Source organism: the organism of the source record quoted next, unplaced genomic scaffold, assembly GCF_019419815.1.
Source record: "Pyrus x bretschneideri cultivar Hongxiangsu unplaced genomic scaffold, Pyrus_bretschneideri_v1 Contig14, whole genome shotgun sequence".
NCBI lineage: Eukaryota > Viridiplantae > Streptophyta > Magnoliopsida > Rosales > Rosaceae > Pyrus > Pyrus x bretschneideri.
The window spans coordinates 1,701,276-1,722,563 of NW_025999435.1; the positions used below are offsets into that span (position 1 = coordinate 1,701,276).

Genomic DNA, 21,288 nt, shown 5'->3' on the forward strand with positions numbered 1-21,288 from the left:
TAGATTGAGGAAGAAAGAAGTGACATAAAGGTAGAGAGAAGTCCAGGGAGAGAATAAAGGGGAGGGAAGAAAAGGACCACTAGCGTGATTAGAGACGAGCCAAAGCGGATTTTCTCACTCCTCTTGTCTTTTTTGTTTCAATTTTTTCCAAGTTTGAAAATGGAGCATGATAACGAAATTTTGAGAATATGCTCTATTGGGTCCTTTCCAATAAAGTTGGTTCAATTATCAAATTCACGTTCTCCATAATTGAGGGCACATTTTTCAAGATAATCCGACCCTACATCTCTCAATTCAACTGAAGGGATGATGAGCAGAGAGATTTTTTTTTTTTTTTCTTTTTTGTGCTGGTTTTTGATGTCATTTTATAAAAGGGTAAAATTAATACTAAATTTTTTATTAAAAAATGGGGTAAAGTAATAAGACATTGAGGTTGGTTTATCACCATTCTTTCATTAAACGGTCATAGAAAAAGACATTTTTAAAAAAAAGTAAGGTAGACTATGCTTCTACTTTTTTATCCTTTTATATTGTTAATGACAGCAGTTTTTTTTTCTTTAAAAAAAAAAGCTTTTTTTTTTGTTTTACCAAATTTACATTTAATGTTTCAATTTTTTATTAAACTACTTTTTTAAAAAGCACAACAATCTCAAATCAACCCGATCAATCCAAAAAAGAACAAGTCACCACCCGAATCCCGATGGTAATACCAATATTGGCGAGAGATTTGCCTCAAAATTGTCTCTTACTATTTGGCTCTAATGGTACTATCCTGCTTTTGTTTGTCCGTGAGAATTCTCAATTTCGATTTCAAATTTGCTATTTGATTTATTTTCCCACTAAAATTATTTTTTCGTCTTAATTTATATTTTTAAATTGAATTTGTCTCATTTTGCCTATAAAACAACAAAATCGAGTCATTTCATCCCATTTTCATTATGAACGTCGAATGAAATGGTAGTCGAGACATTTCATGTCTTGCTGATAGTAATGAGCCTTTGTTTGGTGAGGTAAGAAATTTTCAAACTGCCGCAAACCTCTAAAATTGTTAAATCTTTGCCAACATGAACACAAAAGTGAGGCAAATCAAAAGATAAAGTGAGATTAACTCGGTTTTAGGATGTCGAACCTTAAAACCGTGGCCTATTAAATTATAATTAACTCATTGTACGATTTAATCATGAACCCTCCAATATCGTTTTATTGAAAGAAAGAAAAAAAAATTGCCAGTTAAAAAGTAATCACTCGCCAGTGGTGAGAAAAATTGTGGCCTGCTTGTTTGAACCATCACTGTAACGACGAATTAATTCATGTAAAAATTCACATGGTAGGTCATTTACCAGAATGGCATCGTCTAAAGAAACTGCATGCATTGCAGAAACTGCTTTCTTAGTTCACATACTCTGCAAACAAGCATCAACGAAAGAAATAGAAAAACTAAGGAAAATTAATGAAAATGCTTGAACACTTTGAATTTTAACAATAAGGACAAAATAAATGATAAAATGAATAATACCAGGATTGACTTTTTAATGTAAAAATGTAATTTTTCGTTAAAGTGAACAGCACCGAAAGTTTTTCGTTAAAGTTCCTGTAAACCTAGTATATCGAAGAAACACAATAAACTCAGCACACCATCGTTGATCAACAAAATTTCAATGCTAAAGTAACCTAATTTTCTGCAATAGGGTTAGATCAAACAGCGCTCGAACACCAAGATTTAGAGTTCATAAAACTCCGGATTGAATTGTATCCAGATCCACCAAACTCAACATTCACTACACCAGTTTGCTTCGGCTCGCGCCATAAAAATACTAAATGACTAGTAATAGGTATAAAAAATTGTCAAAATCTTGAAATACCGGATATGCCAAGCAAAACTCGAAAGATTTGCATTAGCACACAGGGAACCAACATATATGTCCTAGACAGATGAAAAAGGTTCCAACTAAAACGGATCTCATCGAAAGCCAAAAAAGAAAGAGCCTTGTCAACAAACTGTTTATGCAGCAGCGCCAGCACCTTTCCCTTCTTCCTCTGGAGCTTCTTCATGTAAAACTCAAGTTCCTTACCCTCCAAGATGTACCTGACGAAAAGTATGCAAGACAAAATAAGATGATGCAAACAAAGGAATACAACTCAAGAGAATAGTAACACGAGTTTTTAGACTCACCCATCACATCTGCCACATTGGCCTGGACGGGAAGATATGCAAGCCAGCAATCTCCCACCTCCAAACTGCTCTTCAATATGGGGGTCTAGAGTGCGACCTTGCTGACGTTTCTCAAGTTTCCTGGCAACATGATTACTCTTCTTTGCTTCCTCTGTAGTTCCTTCTCCTTCCTGCTTGTACATATAAACATAGAACTAGTTAGTGTGATAATGATATAAAATTACCATCCACTAACAAATACAAAGTAGGAACTGCAACGGACAGGGTGATAACATGAAAGCCTATACGAAACCACTTATCCTTATTTCACAAACCATGCACATACACACCGTCGCCTATAAGTTACTGAAAAAACCTTGATGGGCCCTAACAATACATACCGACATCATTTGTGTTTTTATTATAACCAAATAGGACAGTGAGATTTGACATCACTTATCAATGCTTCTCTCAAAGCTAACCTCACTACCCTCACAATGCAATTCAACAACTATGTGCAGTTACAAGTCCGTGCAACCATTCAGAAGTGAATACTAATTTTCAAGCCAGGTTGTTCTACATTGACAATGATGATATGTAAGTAAGTAGAGGGTCAATAAATTATCGCGCCCAATGTAGCAAACAAAAGGTGTCTGAATTCACAAAAAGCTTACCTCTGGGGTATCCTTCTTAGCAACAGCAGACTTCTTCTTCTACCAATTTCAACTCCATAATGCTGGAGGTACCATTGCTTAAATGGAGCTGCATCCACCTGCACAATGGCGCTTTTCACCAGAGTTTGTGTTCTAACAAGCTCATTGTTTGACGCATTGTATACAACATCCAGGAGACGGGTTTTGCGAGTAACGGCTTCACTGCCCCACGAGAAGTTCCCAGTATCCAACCTGAGAGCTCTCCATTTGACATTGCCTCCTCGCACACGGATTCTCCTTACAGTCTTGTTGCTGGAGAGCTTAGTATTTGCAGGCTGACGGCCGAGCTCATACCTGGTTAAGTCCAAAGAATGAGAAACAATTAAAAATTCATAACCTTACAATTGTCCATCTTTCAAGCAAAATCAACATTTTTATTCCTCAAAAATCCTAGATGGTTAAATTCCCTCTTAATTCCCCATTCTAGGCAATGCCACATGCACAGTACCAATGGGATTCAAGATCTACGCTGGTTCTATCCTATTCTATTCTCTTCCTGGGAAGCCCAAAGGAAAACCTGTGACGTTTCATTTCACATTCTTTCTAGCGATATCACTGCTTCGACTAAGCAAACAAATGAGAATGTTTAACAGGACTAACAAACTCCAAAATTCTTCAACGGCAGAATCGACATATTAAAATTAAGATTCTTTTGAAGTTTTATGCGCCCAAATTGTAAAACCTAGATACCACGAAATAGATAGAGCCATGTAGCAAAATTTTAAACCTCACAAAAGCATACCAACCCGAAAAATCAAAACAGATGAAACACGGTGTTTCAGCGTAAACAAATTCGAATAAAAAAATGAGCGAGGCTTCAATTAAAAATATCTAGAAGTTAAGATACAAATGAAACACGGTGTTTCAGCGTAAACAAATTCGAATAAAAAAATGAGCGAGACTTCAATTAAAAATATCTAGAAGTTAAGATACAAATCACATTCTCTAAGACAAGCACTAATCATAATTACCACATAGAACCCAGTAATTGGCCGAGCAATGCAATGCGGGCACCAACATACTCACAAAAAATCGGAGACCACAACGAAAAACCCAGAAATAATTTACGATTAATAACAGATCTGTCGCCTAATTACAACATAACAAATCAATAAAAAAATATTACAGAGGGAAAATAATAGAAAATGAAGGAAAATTAACAAGCAATCAAAGAGTAAAGCAGAGAGAGAAATGGGGTTGAAGGTAGAAAGCATTACTTTCTCTTCTTCCTCCATGCCTTCTTCTTGCCTCCAGTAGCACGGCGCTTGTGCATCGAGTCACGTGAGATACCTGCATATTATCACATATACAAAACCAGTGACACACATACAGAGAGAGTGAGAGGAAGAGAGAGAGAGAGAGAGAGAGAGAGGGTCTGAGTGGTACCCATGGTTCCGGAGTGAGAGCTTCGGCGAGACCACCTCCTCCTTCTCCTCCGCGCTTCGGCTAAAGTAAAACCCTGAAACCTTCTTCTGTTAAAGAGGGTGGCTGTCAAAAACCCTAGGGAGATTATACGAGCCTGAAGGATATTTTCGTCCTTTTAGGTGGCTATTTTTATTTTATTTTATTTTTCCTTTTTCCTTCTTGTGTTTTTCTTGAAAAATTGCACAAATACCACCCGACAATTTCGAACCGTTCGGTAACTTACAAACAACATAGTTTTATGACTTTTAAAATGTTATTGTGCGAATTTTATAAAATATTTTTCCTGAGTAGAGATTCATATTTTTATAAATGTGTGCACTGGTTTAATTTGAGAATGATTTTAAGCCAAAAAAAAAAAAAAAAAAAAAACCTTTAAAACGTGTTTGATAGGAAAATACCGATTCATGTTTGGTTATAATATACATTTTACGATGGTGAGTATGTGGATACAGTAGTTATCAGATAAAAATATAAAAATGAGCTAACGTTTAAACTCTATGAATTTTCTCAACCTTCGAAATGATGGATAACCATAACTTTTCATCAATTATCCCTTTTAAAAAATAAAAATAAAAACTTTTTATGTTTAAATTAGAATTGACAGATATTGTCAATATATCTTAAATATTATAGAAACATTTATATTTTGTACTACATTTGACCATCTCTAACATTTCATTTTCAATTACCATCATATTGGATGGAGGCAAATTGTATGCACTTCTTATCTCCTCCTATTTTGTGTGGTTACGATTAATTCACGTTAACATTTTATATTCCTATTACTTTTTGTTTTATTATTTTTATAAAAAAATTAATATAAAATATTAACGTGGCTTAAACATGACCGCATAAATAAAAAAAATGATGGAAAGAGCATTAATACCGAAACAGACAATTCCGGATGTCCTCAGACAGAAGTCACTAAACAAGTAAAGGACAACGGGGCAGTATTCGTGGATCGGGAAGACCAACTTTCATTCAGGTATCGTTTGGTATGCAGACGGGACGGGACGGGACGGAATGGGATGGGACGGGACGGGACGGGACAAGACGGAACGGAACGAAGCGGGAGCAAAGATGCCCTCGGATGGAAACAAGGAGGAAGAAGAAGGAGACGGAGAGGTTATAATTTTGTGTTCCACGGATGTGGAACGAGTCGTTCCAGGGGGGTGAGGTGGAACGAAAATTCATCCAAAACTCGTCCCGTGGAACAGCTCGTTCCACCCGTTTAAGGCGCACCAAACGTGGGACGGAACGCCTCGTCCTACTCTGTTCCGTCCCGTCCCACGTACCAAACGGTACCTCAAGGAAGCGGACCGTTGACGACAGCAGGCCGGGAAGGACAGGAGGGCAGACAATCTGCCTCCATATTGGATACATCCGTCAAGAAGTTGAAGTACGGGTTCTACTCGCTTTTGCCTTTGCCTTTTCAGTTAAGTAATTGAATTTAGGAAGGTGGAGGTCAATCATGGTCTGTGGCTGGAGCCTGGAGAGGTGGTCCGGGTGGAGCATGTGCTTTGAGTTTGGCGAAGGCTGAGGCGGTGAGAGGTCCTTCTCTGGCTTGCATGGTGCACAGTTTCTTACACGTTGAACTTAGATAAAAACCTGCCGAGAATGCGGATTCACGGATTCACAGTTACGTGACGTTTCGAAAAACACGAAAACTTGCAAAGAAAGCGGTTCACGGATTCACAGCGGACCCCATTTATTGATACAACTGCATGAACACATTCCATATTTTACACAACCCAGATTCCCAACACAAATAACAAAACAAAAACCCAGAAACAAAACACAGATTCGAGATCAAGCATTTTGAATCCAAATTCGAATCAATCATTTGCGACCGTGAGGGGCAAAGTTGAGCAATTGCTTGGAACGGAGCCACGGCTTCACCACCACCTCCGAATCGAACAACATGTGGACCCCATTCCTCACCGCCGACACCTTGAGGTAGTACTTGAGCCCGGAAACCACCTGGCTCTGCGCCTCCACCACCTCCAAGAACTGAAGCTCTCCGCCGCCGTCCATCTTCTGGGTACCCCTCTGCCTGTTGTACTCCTCTACCGAAAACCTCCCCAACTCTTGAACCTCCTTGTTCGTCTTCACGTTCTCGATCTCCTTCCTTCCCCCGAGCATGCCGCCGTACCCATTCGACGCGACGAAGAGGAGGCAGATCACAAGGGCAAAAATCGGAACTTTCATCATGATTTTGTATTGTTTGTTGGAAAACAGGATATTGATTCGACTTTGCTAGTGGGTTTTTCTGGGTTTTCGAAATTTGCTGCGAATGAGGATTGAAATTGATGGGTTTTGGCAGAATCTGGTGGGTCTTATAGTTATATTTCTGGGGTATATTGTGGAAAAAATAGGGGACGTTTCGACGCGCAAATTAAGAAGGTGGGGATTGCAACACAGACGGCGTGCCGCGTCTTAGTTTGCTGGGAAACGACACGTCGTAAACCACCTACGTGTAGGCACACCGACTGGCACTGAGGGATATTTTTTTTTTTTTTTATGATGAACGGGATAGAGGTTTTGATGGGTGTTCCTTTTTCTCCCTTCAATTTCTGCTTTTTGGAGAAGCCAAAATTCATGTCTTATAGTTTTCTGTTTTGTAGCTGCTTCACCGGATGATCATCTTTGCCTAAGTGAATTTTCTGAAATTTTGTTAAGAATCACATTAGAAAATGTAGAATTATGTTAAATCCAGTCACCTTGTGCGAGCGATTCTAATCTTAAAAGTGTCGGTCGCATAAATTTGATGAACAAAAATCTCATATAGTGAACAAATTCTTATTCACAAAAAAAATTGGACAATCTTTCGTTTTATGCTTGTCATTCTTGTGGAGAGGTCATGCTAATCTTTTTTTAATCATCCAATTTTATCGGATGTCCTTCATAGAGGACAAACACACTGACTCTTTCATTTATAAAATATTTTACAAAATTGTTACAATTGCGAAAGAGAAATTCGAACTCGAGTGTAGAGAGAGCAAACAAATTATTATATGAGTCATTAATTTATATATAAAGCCAACGCAAAAGATGAATAGTGTTTTTGGTGTCACCAAGCTTCGACAAAAATATTTGGACAAAAATGCCTCAAAAATAAAAAAACTTCAAAGGCATCTCAAAATAATGCAACGGTATTTTTGTCATTTTAACAGTGCTTTTTTTAATAATTAATTTTTTGTAATTTTTTTTAATTAGTACCTCATAATAGGCTAACAATAATGTAATTCAATCAGCAGTTCATTCAATATTATTTTTTCTATTTTTAAACACGTTCAAAACATCTTAAGAGGCGTGCAATGTGTGACGACCCGTCCCTAATTTTCTATGTAATTTCTCCCCGAGTATGTGAATTGACATTAATGCCCTTGTTGGCAAGTGACGTGGATGTGTTTATTTGTTCTTAAATTATTTTTCTCGCTATCGTAATTAAATTGTACTCGTCACTACGAACGCATGAGCGCGTGTTAGACTCGAATCGGACTTGTAATGTTAAAGTTATGCTCCATCAAAGTATGAGGATAACAAGTAGATTTGTACACACGTGTGTATTAAATTATCAGTGTTAGAACCACTGTGCTGGATAGATTTTCTGATTCCTTTTACTGTAGGAAATCTAAAAAACCCCCATATTTTCTTTTTAACCCAACACATGCCTTCCTTTGTCATTCACCAACCAAACTTTCCCATTTTCACTCTCACCAATCACATCTCTTCCCACTTCCCTGCACCTAATCAGAAGAAGAAAAAAAGAAGAGAAAAGCATTCTCTCTGTGTCCCTCCCAAAGTCTCTCCTTCTCTGTAATCGCCATGAATGAGCACCAAAGTTTGTAGATCGAGCCCAAAAATCACACCATTGTGTTCATCTCCACTCCACGAACACAACCATACCAACCAAACTCAAAACGTACGAGTTTTGACTCGCAAACTCGGAAGGTCCGAATCGGACCAGTTTTAGATCGATGTGTTTTCGACCGAGTCATGGCGTTTTAGGACTCGGGGAAGCTCTCTCACAACTCCCAGATGCTCCTAGGACAATTTTGAAGAAGCTTTGACGTCTAAACAACCGAGTTTCGACGAGCCCAGTTTTGGCCAGATATTTCAAGCCCTTTTTAGTCCACCTCCATCCACTTTTTGGACTTTTGGAAGGTATAACGTGATTCTACACTTCATAAGCTTCATTTCCATATAAAATTTGTGAAAAATGGTTGAGAAATGAAGAAGATATGAAGGTTTGAAAATTTTCCAGTTTTCAGCAAGTTCAGACGGCAGCGACCGGCGAGGACCACCGGAGAAGACGACGGAATATTCCATCAACTCTGATGGAATATTCTAACTGCATCAGGTAATGCTGTTAATCTCTGTTAATGATTTAATGAAATATTTCTAACGGTCGTCAGACCTCCATCAACTTCTGCCTACGCGTGGTGGCGCATATGGCCGTGCCTTAGATGGCGCGTAAGGGCGCGTCCAGCCTTCGATTTGCTTTCTGTAAATTTGTGTAGGTCCGTGACGTTGAGTAGATCAATTTCATATAATTAAACCCTAGGTTTGAGCAAACTATGAGGGTTTTATTTAAGTTTTCGTATACGTGTTTTAATTAATTTAAAAATAGTTATTTTGAATATAGGGGAAACATATCTCGAGGACTTGAGGGGTTAGGCAAGGCTCGGGGGCTACGATCCGACGACATATTTGTGAGTGAGCAGTTTGTTTTTATACCTATATATAATTATAGTTTCCATGAATCCGTATTTACCTTATTTTTTACGCTTATATTGCCAAATATCGTTATTGTGATAAATGCTGCTATATGGTTGGGATATTACTATCATGACATTCATACATATTTGTATATGCTCATCTTGCTGCATCATAGTGTTAGTACTCTGCCCCAGGGCCAGAGACAGTCCTTTACTAATTGTACCCAGTCTTGTTGGTGTCAGAAATTTTATGTACGAACTCGTGTGTCAGCTTAGATGGATAAGCACTTAGTTATACTTGTTTATCACATAATTATATTATTGCGGCATTTGATATATCATGACTTGGCATATTTATAGCTATTGTTGTTGTACTGTTGTTTACATACTTACTCAGTATGTTTTAAGGAAACTATACTTGTTTTACAGCGAGGGGTTACCATATTCGAATATAAAGGTTTTCTTACAAACATTTTTTTGCTGGGCGACTCAACTTTGTCTTTCACCCCTCCAAGACCTAGATAGATGTACTTTTTGTGGCCTTCGAGGAACCTCCGGCAGTTTTGATGTTATCTCTGTTTAGAAGTATGAACTCATCCATTGTTGTGTAATAAGTGTACTTTAGCTATTTTGACTACCTTACTGTAGTCGTACTGTCTATTATGCTCTAAATAATTGTAGTAGGTTTTTCCCACGACTGCATACTCTTTCACCGTTTAATTTAAATCAGTTCTAATTTAGTTTTAATTTATTCACCATTTCACATCACTTACCCTTATGGTTACGTCATCTCACAGTGATGGCCATCATGCTTCGACCTTCATCGGCGGGGTATGTCATTATGCCGGTTATAAAAAAGGTCTTTCGCACGCGGATAATAATGTGATTAAATTAGTTGTCAAATGATTGTCTTTTTTTTTTTTCCTTTTTTTTTTTTTAAACAAACGATATTATCTACACTAAGGAAGAGGGGGTGGGCTTAGCCTCACAATGAGCTAGTAATGTGATTTAATAAGTTGTTTATTAAATATTATTTTCTCTATTCTTAATGTAAATTTTATAGAGATCGATTTATTAGTAGATTCAGCTGCTTTAATTGATTTATGAGAGGTTTCTTCTAGCAAATCTAATATTATTCATTTGCTTTGTTAATTTACGTATATAAATACATTTAAAACGTGTAAATCAAACGTAGCACGCTATGATTCAAAAAATATTTTCTACATGCGCATGAGCTCGTGTATGAAGGCTAGTTCTATATTAATGGAAGTGGAAATTTCTATATGAAGATAATAACTTCAAACAATTGGTTATTACATTTGGAAGTCATCACATCTGCCTATTATTATTAGCGAAGAACTTACTCAAGATGAATTCAAGGTGGTTGTGACGTCATGATTAGATAATATTGGATGCATAAATTTACACATCCAAGCATAACGTATATTGTAAATTCGAATCACATGAGGATAAACTCGTTTTTCTTTTCTTTTTATCAATGACAAATTTTATTAAATTAAACGCTAGACTCGTTGTCGATAAAATTTGAACGCATACTATTATACAAAAACTCAATACTTTTATTTAATAAAGGACTGCTTGCATAAACTCAGTTTCGTATAATTCAATTCTCTGTCCTACTGTTGTGATGCTTATCGCCTCGGTCTCTGCAGTTGACGGAGCATGGAGCATGGAGAATGGGGGGAAGAGCACGGTGGCAGAGGCTGGTTTTGGTTTTATCTGAACGACACAGAGAGTATGAGAGAGCGACACGTGTGGATCTGATAGGGAGAGTGCAGCCACGTTGGGATTGCATGCATGCAACTTGCTAAGCTGCTGTGGACTGGAGAGGTGGAAAGAGTTTTGTATCAAGTAAAAGCCAAAAACACAATTGACAACATTCACATGGGAGATATGTACTGAAAAAGTTTGGAGTAGTTTGGGATTCGGGATTTGAACTTTTGGAAAGTTCTAGTGCTAAATACAAATTTTGAAAAGGTTTTCATCCTAAATGATCTTTAAGATGGATCAAATTCATCATTTTGATCATTCATTTTTAAAATTAATTAATGTTGTCTGTAACATTCACTACCGTACATCAATTTAGTCTTTCCGTTAAGATTCCATGAACTATTCTGTTATTTTATATGTAGTACCCACAAATCCAATAAAATGGTGACACGTGAATTAGACAAAATAAGGGTTTTTATCGCAAATAATCCCTAACATTGATCCAACTCCTCATTTTGGTCCATGAGTTTTAAAAATTGATAAATTTGGTCCCTAACTTTCAATACCACACATCAATTTAATCATTCCATTAAAGTATCAATTTAATCATTCCATTAAAGTATCAATTTAATCATTCCGTTAAAGTTTCGTCAATATTTGTTGTCCCACTAATCAATCATATGGCACCACATGGATTAACTATATGAAACTTTTTTTTTTTTTTTAAGATTTAAAACTAAAAGTAAAATAAGAAACTAAAAACCAAAACTAAAAGAAGAAAAAAAGGTCATCATCATCTTCATCAAGGTATGCTCAAAAGGAAAATGAAGGCATACCACTAAAGTACTTGGCCTCCTTAACTCACTTCTCATTCTCCCTAGTTGGTTATAATACTAAATCCTATCAAATTTGAATTGAATTTGGATTTGAATTTATTGAATTTAGATTGATTTTTTTTTTCCAATTGGGGTTGTGGGATGGGAGAAAAATGTCAGCGTAGAATACTCTTATTTTGGTTCACTCTTAAAAAAATAGTTTCTTATAGTTGATCCACGTTGGGCCATATAATTGGATTACTAGGACCATATTAATGGAGGGAATAAATTGATGTGCGGTAGTGAAAGTCATGACCAAATTTATTGATTTTTGAAACTCAAGGATCAAAATAAGGAGTTAGATCATTGTCAAGGATTGTTTGCGATAAAAACCCTTATTTTGTGTAATTCACGTGTCGCCATTTGATGGGATTTGTGGATTCCACATACAAACTAACAGAATAGTTGACGAAATCTTAATGGAAGAACCAAATTGATGTGAGGTGAATTTCATGGATGACATTGATTGATTTTGAAAGTAAGAGACCAAAATGATGAGTTTGATCAATCTCAAAAACCATTTGTGCTAAAAATTCATTTTTAAATAGAAATACAATGCAAGCGCGTAAAAAAAAAAAATCAGTTTATTTACTACATTTATTATGTACAAATCAACATATATCAGCAAAACTTCAATTCAGTTCAACTCACAACCCAATTCATCCCCTAATCTTCCCCTATCTCCCATCTCCCATCTCTCTCTGTCATGATTGCTTATTATTGATTCAATTTCACATCAATATTCCATTAGTTGCAAACACTGGTGAAGGAAGGTGGCTTTAATAATTAATCTTCTTTGGAACGCAGTTCAAATTTTTTTGCCTAAAATGAAAAATTGACAAATTTTAATACTGAGAAACGTTAGTAATCTTCTCATTTGAATTTTTTCGTTCTACATTTTTGGTTCACTTTCTTGGCTTATAGTATTGCACAGTGATCTAAACCAACCAAATCAGAAATGATTTAGTAAAATGATAGAATAGTTAACACTAAATTCAATTGAACTACAAAAAGAAAGAGTATTTGAATGTGTGACGCAGTGAGTTGAAGGTTCATTCATCATATCAATCTACCACTTATAATATCCTCTTTAAAGTTAGCTCAAGTATAATTAATCTTTCTTGCGGTCAGGGTCTTCTTTTTCGATCCACTGCATTCGAAAATCAGGTAGCAGTTTTGTATTTCTATTTACCATGTATAAAAACGTAGTTGCAAGTTGCAAAGGAATCTTTTTTTTGTTCGTTGGATAATTGTAAATGGATCCTGGACGTCCATGTATAAGGAAAGTAAATCAAGGGTCCATATGCGCATCGGGTTACCCAAAAACTCCATCACGACGCTCCAGATCCATCACAAATTCAAATTGCAATTTTTTTTTTTTTTTGACTTCAATAGAAAAAGACCCCACCCTCACGTGCTTTTTCAATTTCCCCAAATCTCCCCAAAATTCAAATTTCCCTTTCTCTCTCCTCTCCAACGGCTACCCCTCATTTCTCTCTCTTCCCCTTCTATCTCGCTCTTCTGTCCATCCAAACCCTACTCTCTCAGTTCCACCCTCTCTCTCTGAAACCCTCGCTTTCTCTCTCTACATTTCTCGATGAAGCACTTCATGCAGCCCAGAAACACAATATTGAGGGAGACGACGGAGCCTCCCTCGTCGCCAAACCCTAGTTCCGTCAAGCCCAGGCCACCTCGGAAGCCCAAGGCCTCCAAGGAGAACACTCCCCCGTCCGATCCGAGCTCCATGATCTCCGATTCAAAACCTTCGCCGGCCGCGAAGTTGAAGAGCCCATTGCCACCTCGGCCACCGTCGTCGAACCCTCTCAAGCGGAAGCTCAGCGTTGACTCTCAGACTGAAAACTCCGCCGCTGGAACCTCCGATTCTGGTGTCCAGGTACTTTCTTCTTTCTTTCTTTAAATTTTAAATTGACAAATTGCTAAAATCTGTTTGGTTGCCTAGAAATCTTGTGGGATTTGTTGAATTATCTTTTATCCTTTGAGTTGATATTGTTTGGATTTCTCCATTTTTGTATTGCCTACACTTCGATTGCTGTCTGTGGCACGTTGTTCTTGAATCACTTCTGCTTGGGCTCTGTAAAATCTTGTAATTTTTGTTGAAATCTTTCTTAATTTTGACTTGATATCATCATCCCCTCTATTTCAAAATGTTTACATCTCAACTACTATCTTTGTCTGTAGGTTTTGTAAATGATTGTTTGGCTGCTGTGAAATATAAAAGGTTAAGTAAACAATCAGGCATTAAGACTCAGAAGAATTAAAGATAATTGCGTTTTCACCTCAACTAGGGAGCGATTCTTATATACTGACATTGAATTCTTATTGTTAACCTTCATCACTTTTCAACATTTTTGTTCTTTTTTCTATATATTTAAATTCATAAGATTGGCGAAATCTGTTTTGTTGAAATTTTTATTTTTATTTTTATTTTGAGTGGATAGTATCGTTACAGTTTGATTGCTGACTGCAGTTCATGATTATTGACCCACTTTTGTTTTCCTTGGCTGCCGAGAAAAATCAAAATATAATTAGTTAAGAATGAGAGTGAATTAAAGAAAATGTCGGTTTTCCACCAAGGAGTGCTTCGTATATGCTAACCTTAGTCTCTAATTATTCTTTGGTTCACCATATGGCTGTTATTTTGCTTATTCTATTTAAAAAAGGGCTCACTGAAAGAAAACAAAACGAAAAAGTATCTGCTAAAGGATTCGAAATAATCTTCTTTATTACTCTTCTTTTCTTAATATGTATAGGTAGTAGTGAGAATGCGACCACCACGAAAGGACAAGGATGAAGGAGATATGATGGTGCAGAAATTATCTAGTGACTCTTTGTCGATAAATGGCCAGACCTTCACGTTTGACTCGGTTTGCGACGCAGATGCATCACAGGCATGAACTCTTACAAAATGGTACTCTTCAATAGCTGATTTGGAGTAAAGTCTTACCTTTTGTTGTGCTTGTCATTGCAGCTAGATATTTTCCAGCTTGTAGGAGCACCTCTAGTTGAGAATTGTATGGCAGGTTTTAACAGTTCTGTATTTGCATACGGACAGGTCTGTTTCCATTCGTCTTTTGCTTCATTCTGTGTCTGCGCTATGTTATGATGCTGATGCTATTTCTGTTATATATGTTTGGTTATTGAATTTATCAGACTGGAAGCGGAAAGACATATACCATGTGGGGTCCAGCCAATGCATTGATGGATGAGAATCTATCAAGTGATCAACAAGGGTTAACCCCCCGTGTTTTTGAGCGTCTTTTTGCTCGCTTAAATGAGGTGAGCTTTAATTTTGTTCATTAGTAAATTAAGATAACACCCTTTAAAGTTATTGTATTAAAGTTTTCCCACAATTTTTGGGAATTCGTCTTTACAGGAGCAAATCAAGCATGCTGACAAAGAACTCAAGTATCAGTGCCACTGTTCTTTTCTTGAGGTAGAAGCATTACGTAATTATTCATTTTGGTTGACTGATTATTGGTCAATTGCCTGTTAACTTATTTCACTTAATTTATCGGCTTGCTTGCAGATATACAATGAACAAATCACAGATCTTTTAGATCCAAATCAAAAAAGCCTTCAGGTAAATGGAATATTTGTCTTTTTTAATCATCAACCTTTTGTACAGTATGTGGGCTGGTGTTCATAGGTCTTCTACATTATTTTTCTAGATAAGAGAAGATGTTAAATCGGGCGTTTATGTCGAAAATCTCACCGAGGAGTGTGTACGTACAATCAAAGATGTGACTCAGCTTTTGATAAAGGTTTGCTTTATTATTTCACCTGTACAATATTCATAGTGTAAGTGCATATAATAATACTAAGGAGAAACATTGTCAGATTACTTTTGAGCAAATCTTAACCGTTTCTGGAATACATATAGTTCTCTCTCAGGAACCTTTGTCTTTCAAGATGTGGAAATTTAGGTTTGTTTGTATTTTCAATAATACATCCTGATTATTTTTGCAATCTAGTAGCTCGCATTTAGGGTGGATTCTTAAGCAAGTAAAAAATATAGAGTAGATTAGAATAAGGGAACTTGGAAGTGGTTGTGTTATGAAAGAAAGTTCTCAGGATGCAGATTATAACCAGGGAGAAGAAATATATGAATTAGAAGAGTCTCATGAGTATTGATTTCGTTTCCGACACTTCAGATATTTATTCCCAGTGGCAATGCTTTATACATAATCAGATAATCTTTATAGAAAACGGCATTGTTGATGAATGATTGGAGCTTGGATAAATTTTTTTTCTTCAGGAATTCTATTATTAACATGTGCTTTATACAGGGCTTGTCAAACAGGAGAACAGGTTCAACTAGTATCAATGCTGAGAGTTCCCGCTCACATACTGTATTTACATGTGTTGTTGAATCTCAATGCAAGGTAATAACTGATTTGAGGACCTATGTGCAGGACCTATGAACATAATACTTTCCCAATGAACTTGTTCATCATAATTTTACTTATGTAAAAGATTGAGATTTATATCTATTCTCATTTTGGTACTCACTTATATCATCAAGTGAATAAAATGAACTTTCACTTTTGTAGAATGTGACAAATGGTATAAGCTTTAAAACCAGCAGAATAAATCTTGTTGATCTAGCTGGATCAGAACGTCAGAAGTTAACAGGGGCAGCAGGAGAGCGCTTGAAGGAAGCAGGGAATATCAATCGATCACTCTCACAGCTTGGGTATGGTTTATCTATCTTCTTTCATAGTTCCATTATAGGTGCGTTTCAAGCTTTCTAAAAGTCCTATTTAGTATAGCTGTTATTTATTTGTTTGGTTGAAGCACAGAGGTTAATTACAGATTACAGTGATTTGTAATACCGTGGTATCAGTTTACTATACCTAAATAGGTCAAGAATACTAGCAAGTTTGAATTCTGTATCCAACACTTAATCCAAATTTTGAGCTTACACACTTGAAACAAAGCTGTGCTGAGCCTAGCTTTACCTGGCTAGAGTGCTGCATCATAAAGTTACACAAGCTTGATAGAGTGATTTGTAGTACAGTGGTATCAGTTTAACTAAATGGCTAAGAATAATATCATGTGTTAATTCTTTATCCAAAGCTTAATACTCAGCTGAGCGTGTCATTGAAATTTTATCTCAGATTCAGAGTTTTGTTATTTTCGAGATTTTGTTCTTTTCTTTTATATTTTTGTGCTAATTGCAGCTTATTATTTGATGCAGGAACCTGATAAACATTCTTGCTGAAATTTCTCAAACGGGAAAGCAAAGGCATATTCCCTATAGAGATTCCAGGCTTACATTCTTATTACAGGAATCTCTGGGTGGAAATGCAAAATTAGCAATGGTCTGTGCTATTTCTCCAACACAAAGGTAGTCCTGCAGCCCCTTTCTTCCTTGAAAGTAACATTTAGCATTTTTTTTTTTAATCTGTCTTTGTGAATTGGAAGTAACTGATATAATCTTGCAGCTGTAAGAGTGAGACTTTCAGTACATTGAGATTTGCACAGCGGGCTAAGGCTATCAAGAACAAGGCAGTTGTTAATGAAGTAATGCAGGAAGACGTGAATCAGTTGCGCGAGGTGATACGACAGCTTAGGGTATGTTCTCTCTCACTGTAGTTTGGAATATTGTGATCCATCCATATACAAATTAAACATGTGATTCATCCCTATGAGCTTGTTAATTTGACAGGATGAACTACGGCGGATTAAGGCACACGGAAACAACCCAGCTGCTTCAAATGGGGGTCACAGTGCAGCATGGTTTCGTCATAGTTTGAATATGCTAAAGGCTAGCCTTAACCCTTCGATGACATTACCCCATGTCGATGATGACAGTGATGAGGAGATGGAAGTTGATGAGGAAGCTGTTGAGAGGCTTTGTGCTGAAGTAAGTAACCAGACAGTTGTCAGTGAAGCTAACAACAGAGCTGATGTGAACAGTGTAGAAACAATGAAATCGCATTCACAACTTGTGGCTGTTGAAATTGGAAGCTCTGAAGGTCCTCAAAACCATGCATCTGGAAGTGGTTGTATCAAAGAACAAGTTGTTGATACAGATGTTAATATGGAAGAAGGAATCTCTGAACAAGAAGGGGACGTGATTGTTGAATGTGGTACCAGCACCCCAGTTGTTCCCAGTGCTAGTGCATCGGATATTCACAATCTTATGGAAGATACCTCCATGCAGCCCGTTCAGGAGGAAAATATTCTAATGTCCTCCATTAGTGATTTTCTAATTGAAGAATCAGCCTGCAAAAGTGCAGAGAAGGGCTCCTCATGTGCAGCCTCTGATCCTCCTGGAAGCATGCCTGGCTGCCTTTCAGTTGCAGATGAATGCATTGGTTCTTCAAATGGCTTAGTTAATTGTGTTTCTCCATGCCTGAGCATAGTTCCATGCGATGCACCCCAAGTTCTAAAGTCTCCTACTCCCAGTGTTTCACCCAGGGTCAACGCCAGCAGGAAAAGTTTGAGGACCTCCTCAATGTTGACTGCTTCTCAGAAGGATCTTGCTGGTGGGAGTACGTTAAGCCCAGACGGCATGCACATATCTTTGGCAAAACCTGCAATAAAGAGCTCAGCAAATGACCTATCTGCTCAAACATGTAATAACTTTTCGGCACCTGCTGAACAGTTGGCAGCAAGCATTCGGCATGGCCTTGAAATTATTGGTAGTCACCGCCAAAGTTCAGCTTTAAGGAAGTCGTCGTTTAGGTTTTCATTGAAACCTTCAGAGTCTAGGGTGATTGTGCCAGTTTCTAAAGCTGACGTGGGAGTACAAACTAGTCAAGAAATAGTAAAAGAAGATTCAGTGGAGTTTATGTGTAGTAATTGCAAGAACAGGATGCAGCTAGACGTCGAGGGCAATGAAATTATGCAATTGGTACCTGTTGATGGATCAGAGTCTGCTGACAAATCCAAGATACAAGTTCCCAAAGTAAGCTCAAGAGAGAAAAGCTGGATTTTCAGTTATTTTTTCCGATTTTTTTTATTCATTAGCAGCAGTTACTTGACATTTTCCCCATTACTGAACAGGCTGTGGAGAAGGTTTTAGCTGGAGCTATTAGGAGAGAAATGGCATTAGAAGACATATGTGCCAAGAAAACTTCTGAAATTATGCAGCTAAACCGATTGGTAGGTTTCTCCAAATTCTCTGACAGCCATCCACAACAGTTATTTTCCTCTATTGTTTGCTTGACGTTTTTTAGCTGTACTTTACAGGTTCAGCAGTACAAGCATGAGAGAGAATGCAATGGCATTATAGCCCAGACAAGGGAGGATAAGATTCTACGCCTTGAGAGCCTCATGGATGGTGTTTTACCAACTGAGGAGTTCATGGAGGAAGAGCTAGTGTCTCTCACACTCGAGTATAAGGTATAAACTGTCTATGAAGGCTCCATTTACGTGTGTTTCTCTCTTTTCTTGCCAGATCTTGTTTTGTCTTTATGCTTATAGATTATCCATGACATACAGCTTTTGAAGGAGAAATACGAGAATCACCCAGAACTTTTAAGGACAAATATTGAATTGAAAAGAGTTCAAGATGAGCTGGAAAATTTACGAAACTTTTGTGATATGGGTGAAAGGGAAGTGTTGTTGGAAGAGATTCAAGATTTAAGAAGCCAGCTACAGTATTATGTAGACTGTTCATCCACATCAGCCCGGACACGAAACTCTATGATGAAGTTGACCCATTCACGTGACCCAAATGTGGTTCCTCTCAGTACAATTTCGGAGTCAAATGAGGAAAGCTCTGAACAGAAACTTGAACAAGAGAGACAACAGTGGAATGAGGTAGAAAGTAAGTGGATATCTCTTGCTGAGGAATTAAGAATGGAACTTGAGGCTAGCAGATCACTGGCCGAAAAGACGATGCAAGAATTAGAAACTGAAAAGAAATGTGCAGACGAGCTCAAGGAAGCAATGCAACTGGCTATGGAGGGGCAATCACGGATGTTGGAACAGTATGCGGATTTGGAAGAGAAACATATGCAACTGCTTGCGAGGCATAGAATGATACGGGATGGAGTGGAGGATGTGAAGAAAGCAGCTGCTAAGGCAGGAGTCAGGGGTGCCGAGTCCAAATTCATAAATGCTATCGCTGCAGAAATTTCAGCATTGAGAGTAGAAAGAGAAAGAGAGAGGCGATATCTGAGGGATGAAAATAAGGGGCTTCAGGCACAATTGCGGGATACTGCTGAAGCTGTGCAGGCTGCAGGCGAATTACTCGTGCGACTCAAAGAAGCAGATGAGGCTGTTGCAACTGCTCAGGTGTGTTAAAAGTTGTTTGTGCTTTGATGCTTTTCCGTTTTCCTCGGTTGAGATCCTTGCTTTCAGGATTCTAATGACTTTCCTTTTCCATCCTAATTGGATAAATTGTTTCTATTTTCGTCCTTATTTTTTCTTTGCAATTAAGTTCTGAATTTGATCTCAAACCATTTTCCTTGTAAGTTTCATTACACAAGATGACGCAAAGGAACACAAATGCTGTTCTTTTTTGGTCTCCTTTTGTAACTACCTGCCTAACAACTTCCCCTCCCTCCTTCAGAACGAGTTGCAAAGAACTGTAGAAAACCATCATTTATGAGCTTAACTAATACTTGCAAAGACCTGTAGGTTAATCGTAGTAACTTCCAGTCCAATTAGCCAGAACCCTAATATGACACTTAAATTTACCGACAATGAGAGACTAATTGAAATTGTATTGAATTTTTTCTCTGAGATCAATACATGCAACCATGTTGAGCTGAGATACTGCATTTTGATGGAGAGTTTTATGTTTTGAATCATTTCAGATACGCTCTCTATCTTTTTCGTTTTCATAGAATTCATTCATGTTATCTAGTAAACTTTTGACACTATTAGCTTGCTCTCTCCTTCCTCCATTTATACGGCCTTTTTCTTGTATTTGATATCTCATTAAACTTCCAATAACCTGCAGAAGCAAGCAATGGAGGCCAAGCAAGAAGCAGACAAGGCTTACATGAAGATTGAAAAACTGAAGAAAAAACATGAGAAGGAGATCAGCAGTCTTAATGAGCTCATTGCCGAGTCTCGTATGCCCAAACAAGCAACCCAACCTGCTTATGACGGTTCCAATATGGCAAAATACGATGCAGGTGAGCCTCATAGCTTAAGTGATCAAAGATGGAGGGAGGAATTTGAACCATTCTACAATGGGGAAGAGGGCGAGTTGCGAAAACTCGCCCAACCCTCATCATGGTTCTCTGGTTACGACCGATGCAACATATAGAAATCGAATTTAGTGGTCATATATACAGTGTATAAACTTAAAACCAGTAACATTTTGTGTCAAATAGCTCCATTGTATGCATGTCATCTGGTTGTGTATCGGTTCGACCATTTCCATGAATTTTTTTTTCACTGCACTTTGTGTTCTGTATCAGATTCTTTCATAAGAGATGAATGAATGAATGAATGGTTGTATTCTTTTATCCAGCTATGTATGATCTCTTCATGCCCAATCTTCCTAGTAACACAAAATCTGTTCGCTCCTTTTGGTTCAGAGTATATACTAGAATGTGGATATGCATAATAACTGCCAATGCTGCAAAGAAATGGGCAATGTGACCAAGAAATGCAGTTGCTCACCCCTGTATTTGATATCGAGGAAGCGGAGTAAACGGATGTGCTTTTAGTGTTTTAATCTCAAT

The 21,288-nt window shown here is 37.5% G+C and overlaps 3 protein-coding genes and 1 non-coding gene across 4 annotated transcripts; 1 reads left to right on the top strand and 3 right to left on the bottom strand.

Annotated features, from left to right (window-relative positions):
* Positions 1 to 1,709: 1,709 nt before the first annotated feature.
* Positions 1,710 to 4,368, bottom strand: LOC103960359 (40S ribosomal protein S8-like). Its single transcript, XM_009372817.2, is given in 6 exon segments — positions 1,710 to 2,086; positions 2,174 to 2,343; positions 2,827 to 2,867; positions 2,870 to 3,159; positions 4,083 to 4,155; positions 4,252 to 4,368. Coding segments are annotated over 6 exon segments (819 nt in total). The 5' UTR covers positions 4,256 to 4,368; the 3' UTR covers positions 1,710 to 1,845.
* A 1,605-nt stretch (positions 4,369 to 5,973) lies between these two features.
* LOC103962594 (cysteine proteinase inhibitor B) lies at positions 5,974 to 6,760 on the bottom strand. Its single transcript, XM_009375330.3, has one exon. The coding sequence runs from the start codon at positions 6,499 to 6,501 to the stop codon at positions 6,130 to 6,132; it is 372 nt and encodes a 123-aa protein (XP_009373605.2). The 5' UTR covers positions 6,502 to 6,760; the 3' UTR covers positions 5,974 to 6,129.
* A 339-nt stretch (positions 6,761 to 7,099) lies between these two features.
* LOC125475341 lies at positions 7,100 to 7,203 on the bottom strand. The gene has a single exon (XR_007256740.1). It is a non-coding gene; the product is annotated as a U6 spliceosomal RNA (small nuclear RNA).
* Positions 7,204 to 13,114: 5,911 nt separating this feature from the next.
* LOC103962599 (kinesin-like protein KIN-12B) lies at positions 13,115 to 21,069 on the top strand. The gene is made up of 16 exons (XM_009375336.3): positions 13,115 to 13,511; positions 14,389 to 14,526; positions 14,607 to 14,690; positions 14,789 to 14,914; positions 15,012 to 15,071; positions 15,165 to 15,218; positions 15,307 to 15,399; positions 15,925 to 16,020; positions 16,189 to 16,331; positions 16,836 to 16,985; positions 17,083 to 17,212; positions 17,307 to 18,551; positions 18,650 to 18,748; positions 18,836 to 18,988; positions 19,088 to 19,885; positions 20,556 to 21,069. Exons 1-16 carry the CDS (start codon positions 13,215 to 13,217, stop codon positions 20,865 to 20,867), a joined length of 3,978 nt encoding a protein of 1,325 aa, XP_009373611.2. The 5' UTR covers positions 13,115 to 13,214; the 3' UTR covers positions 20,868 to 21,069.
* The last annotated feature ends 219 nt before the right edge of the window (positions 21,070 to 21,288 follow it).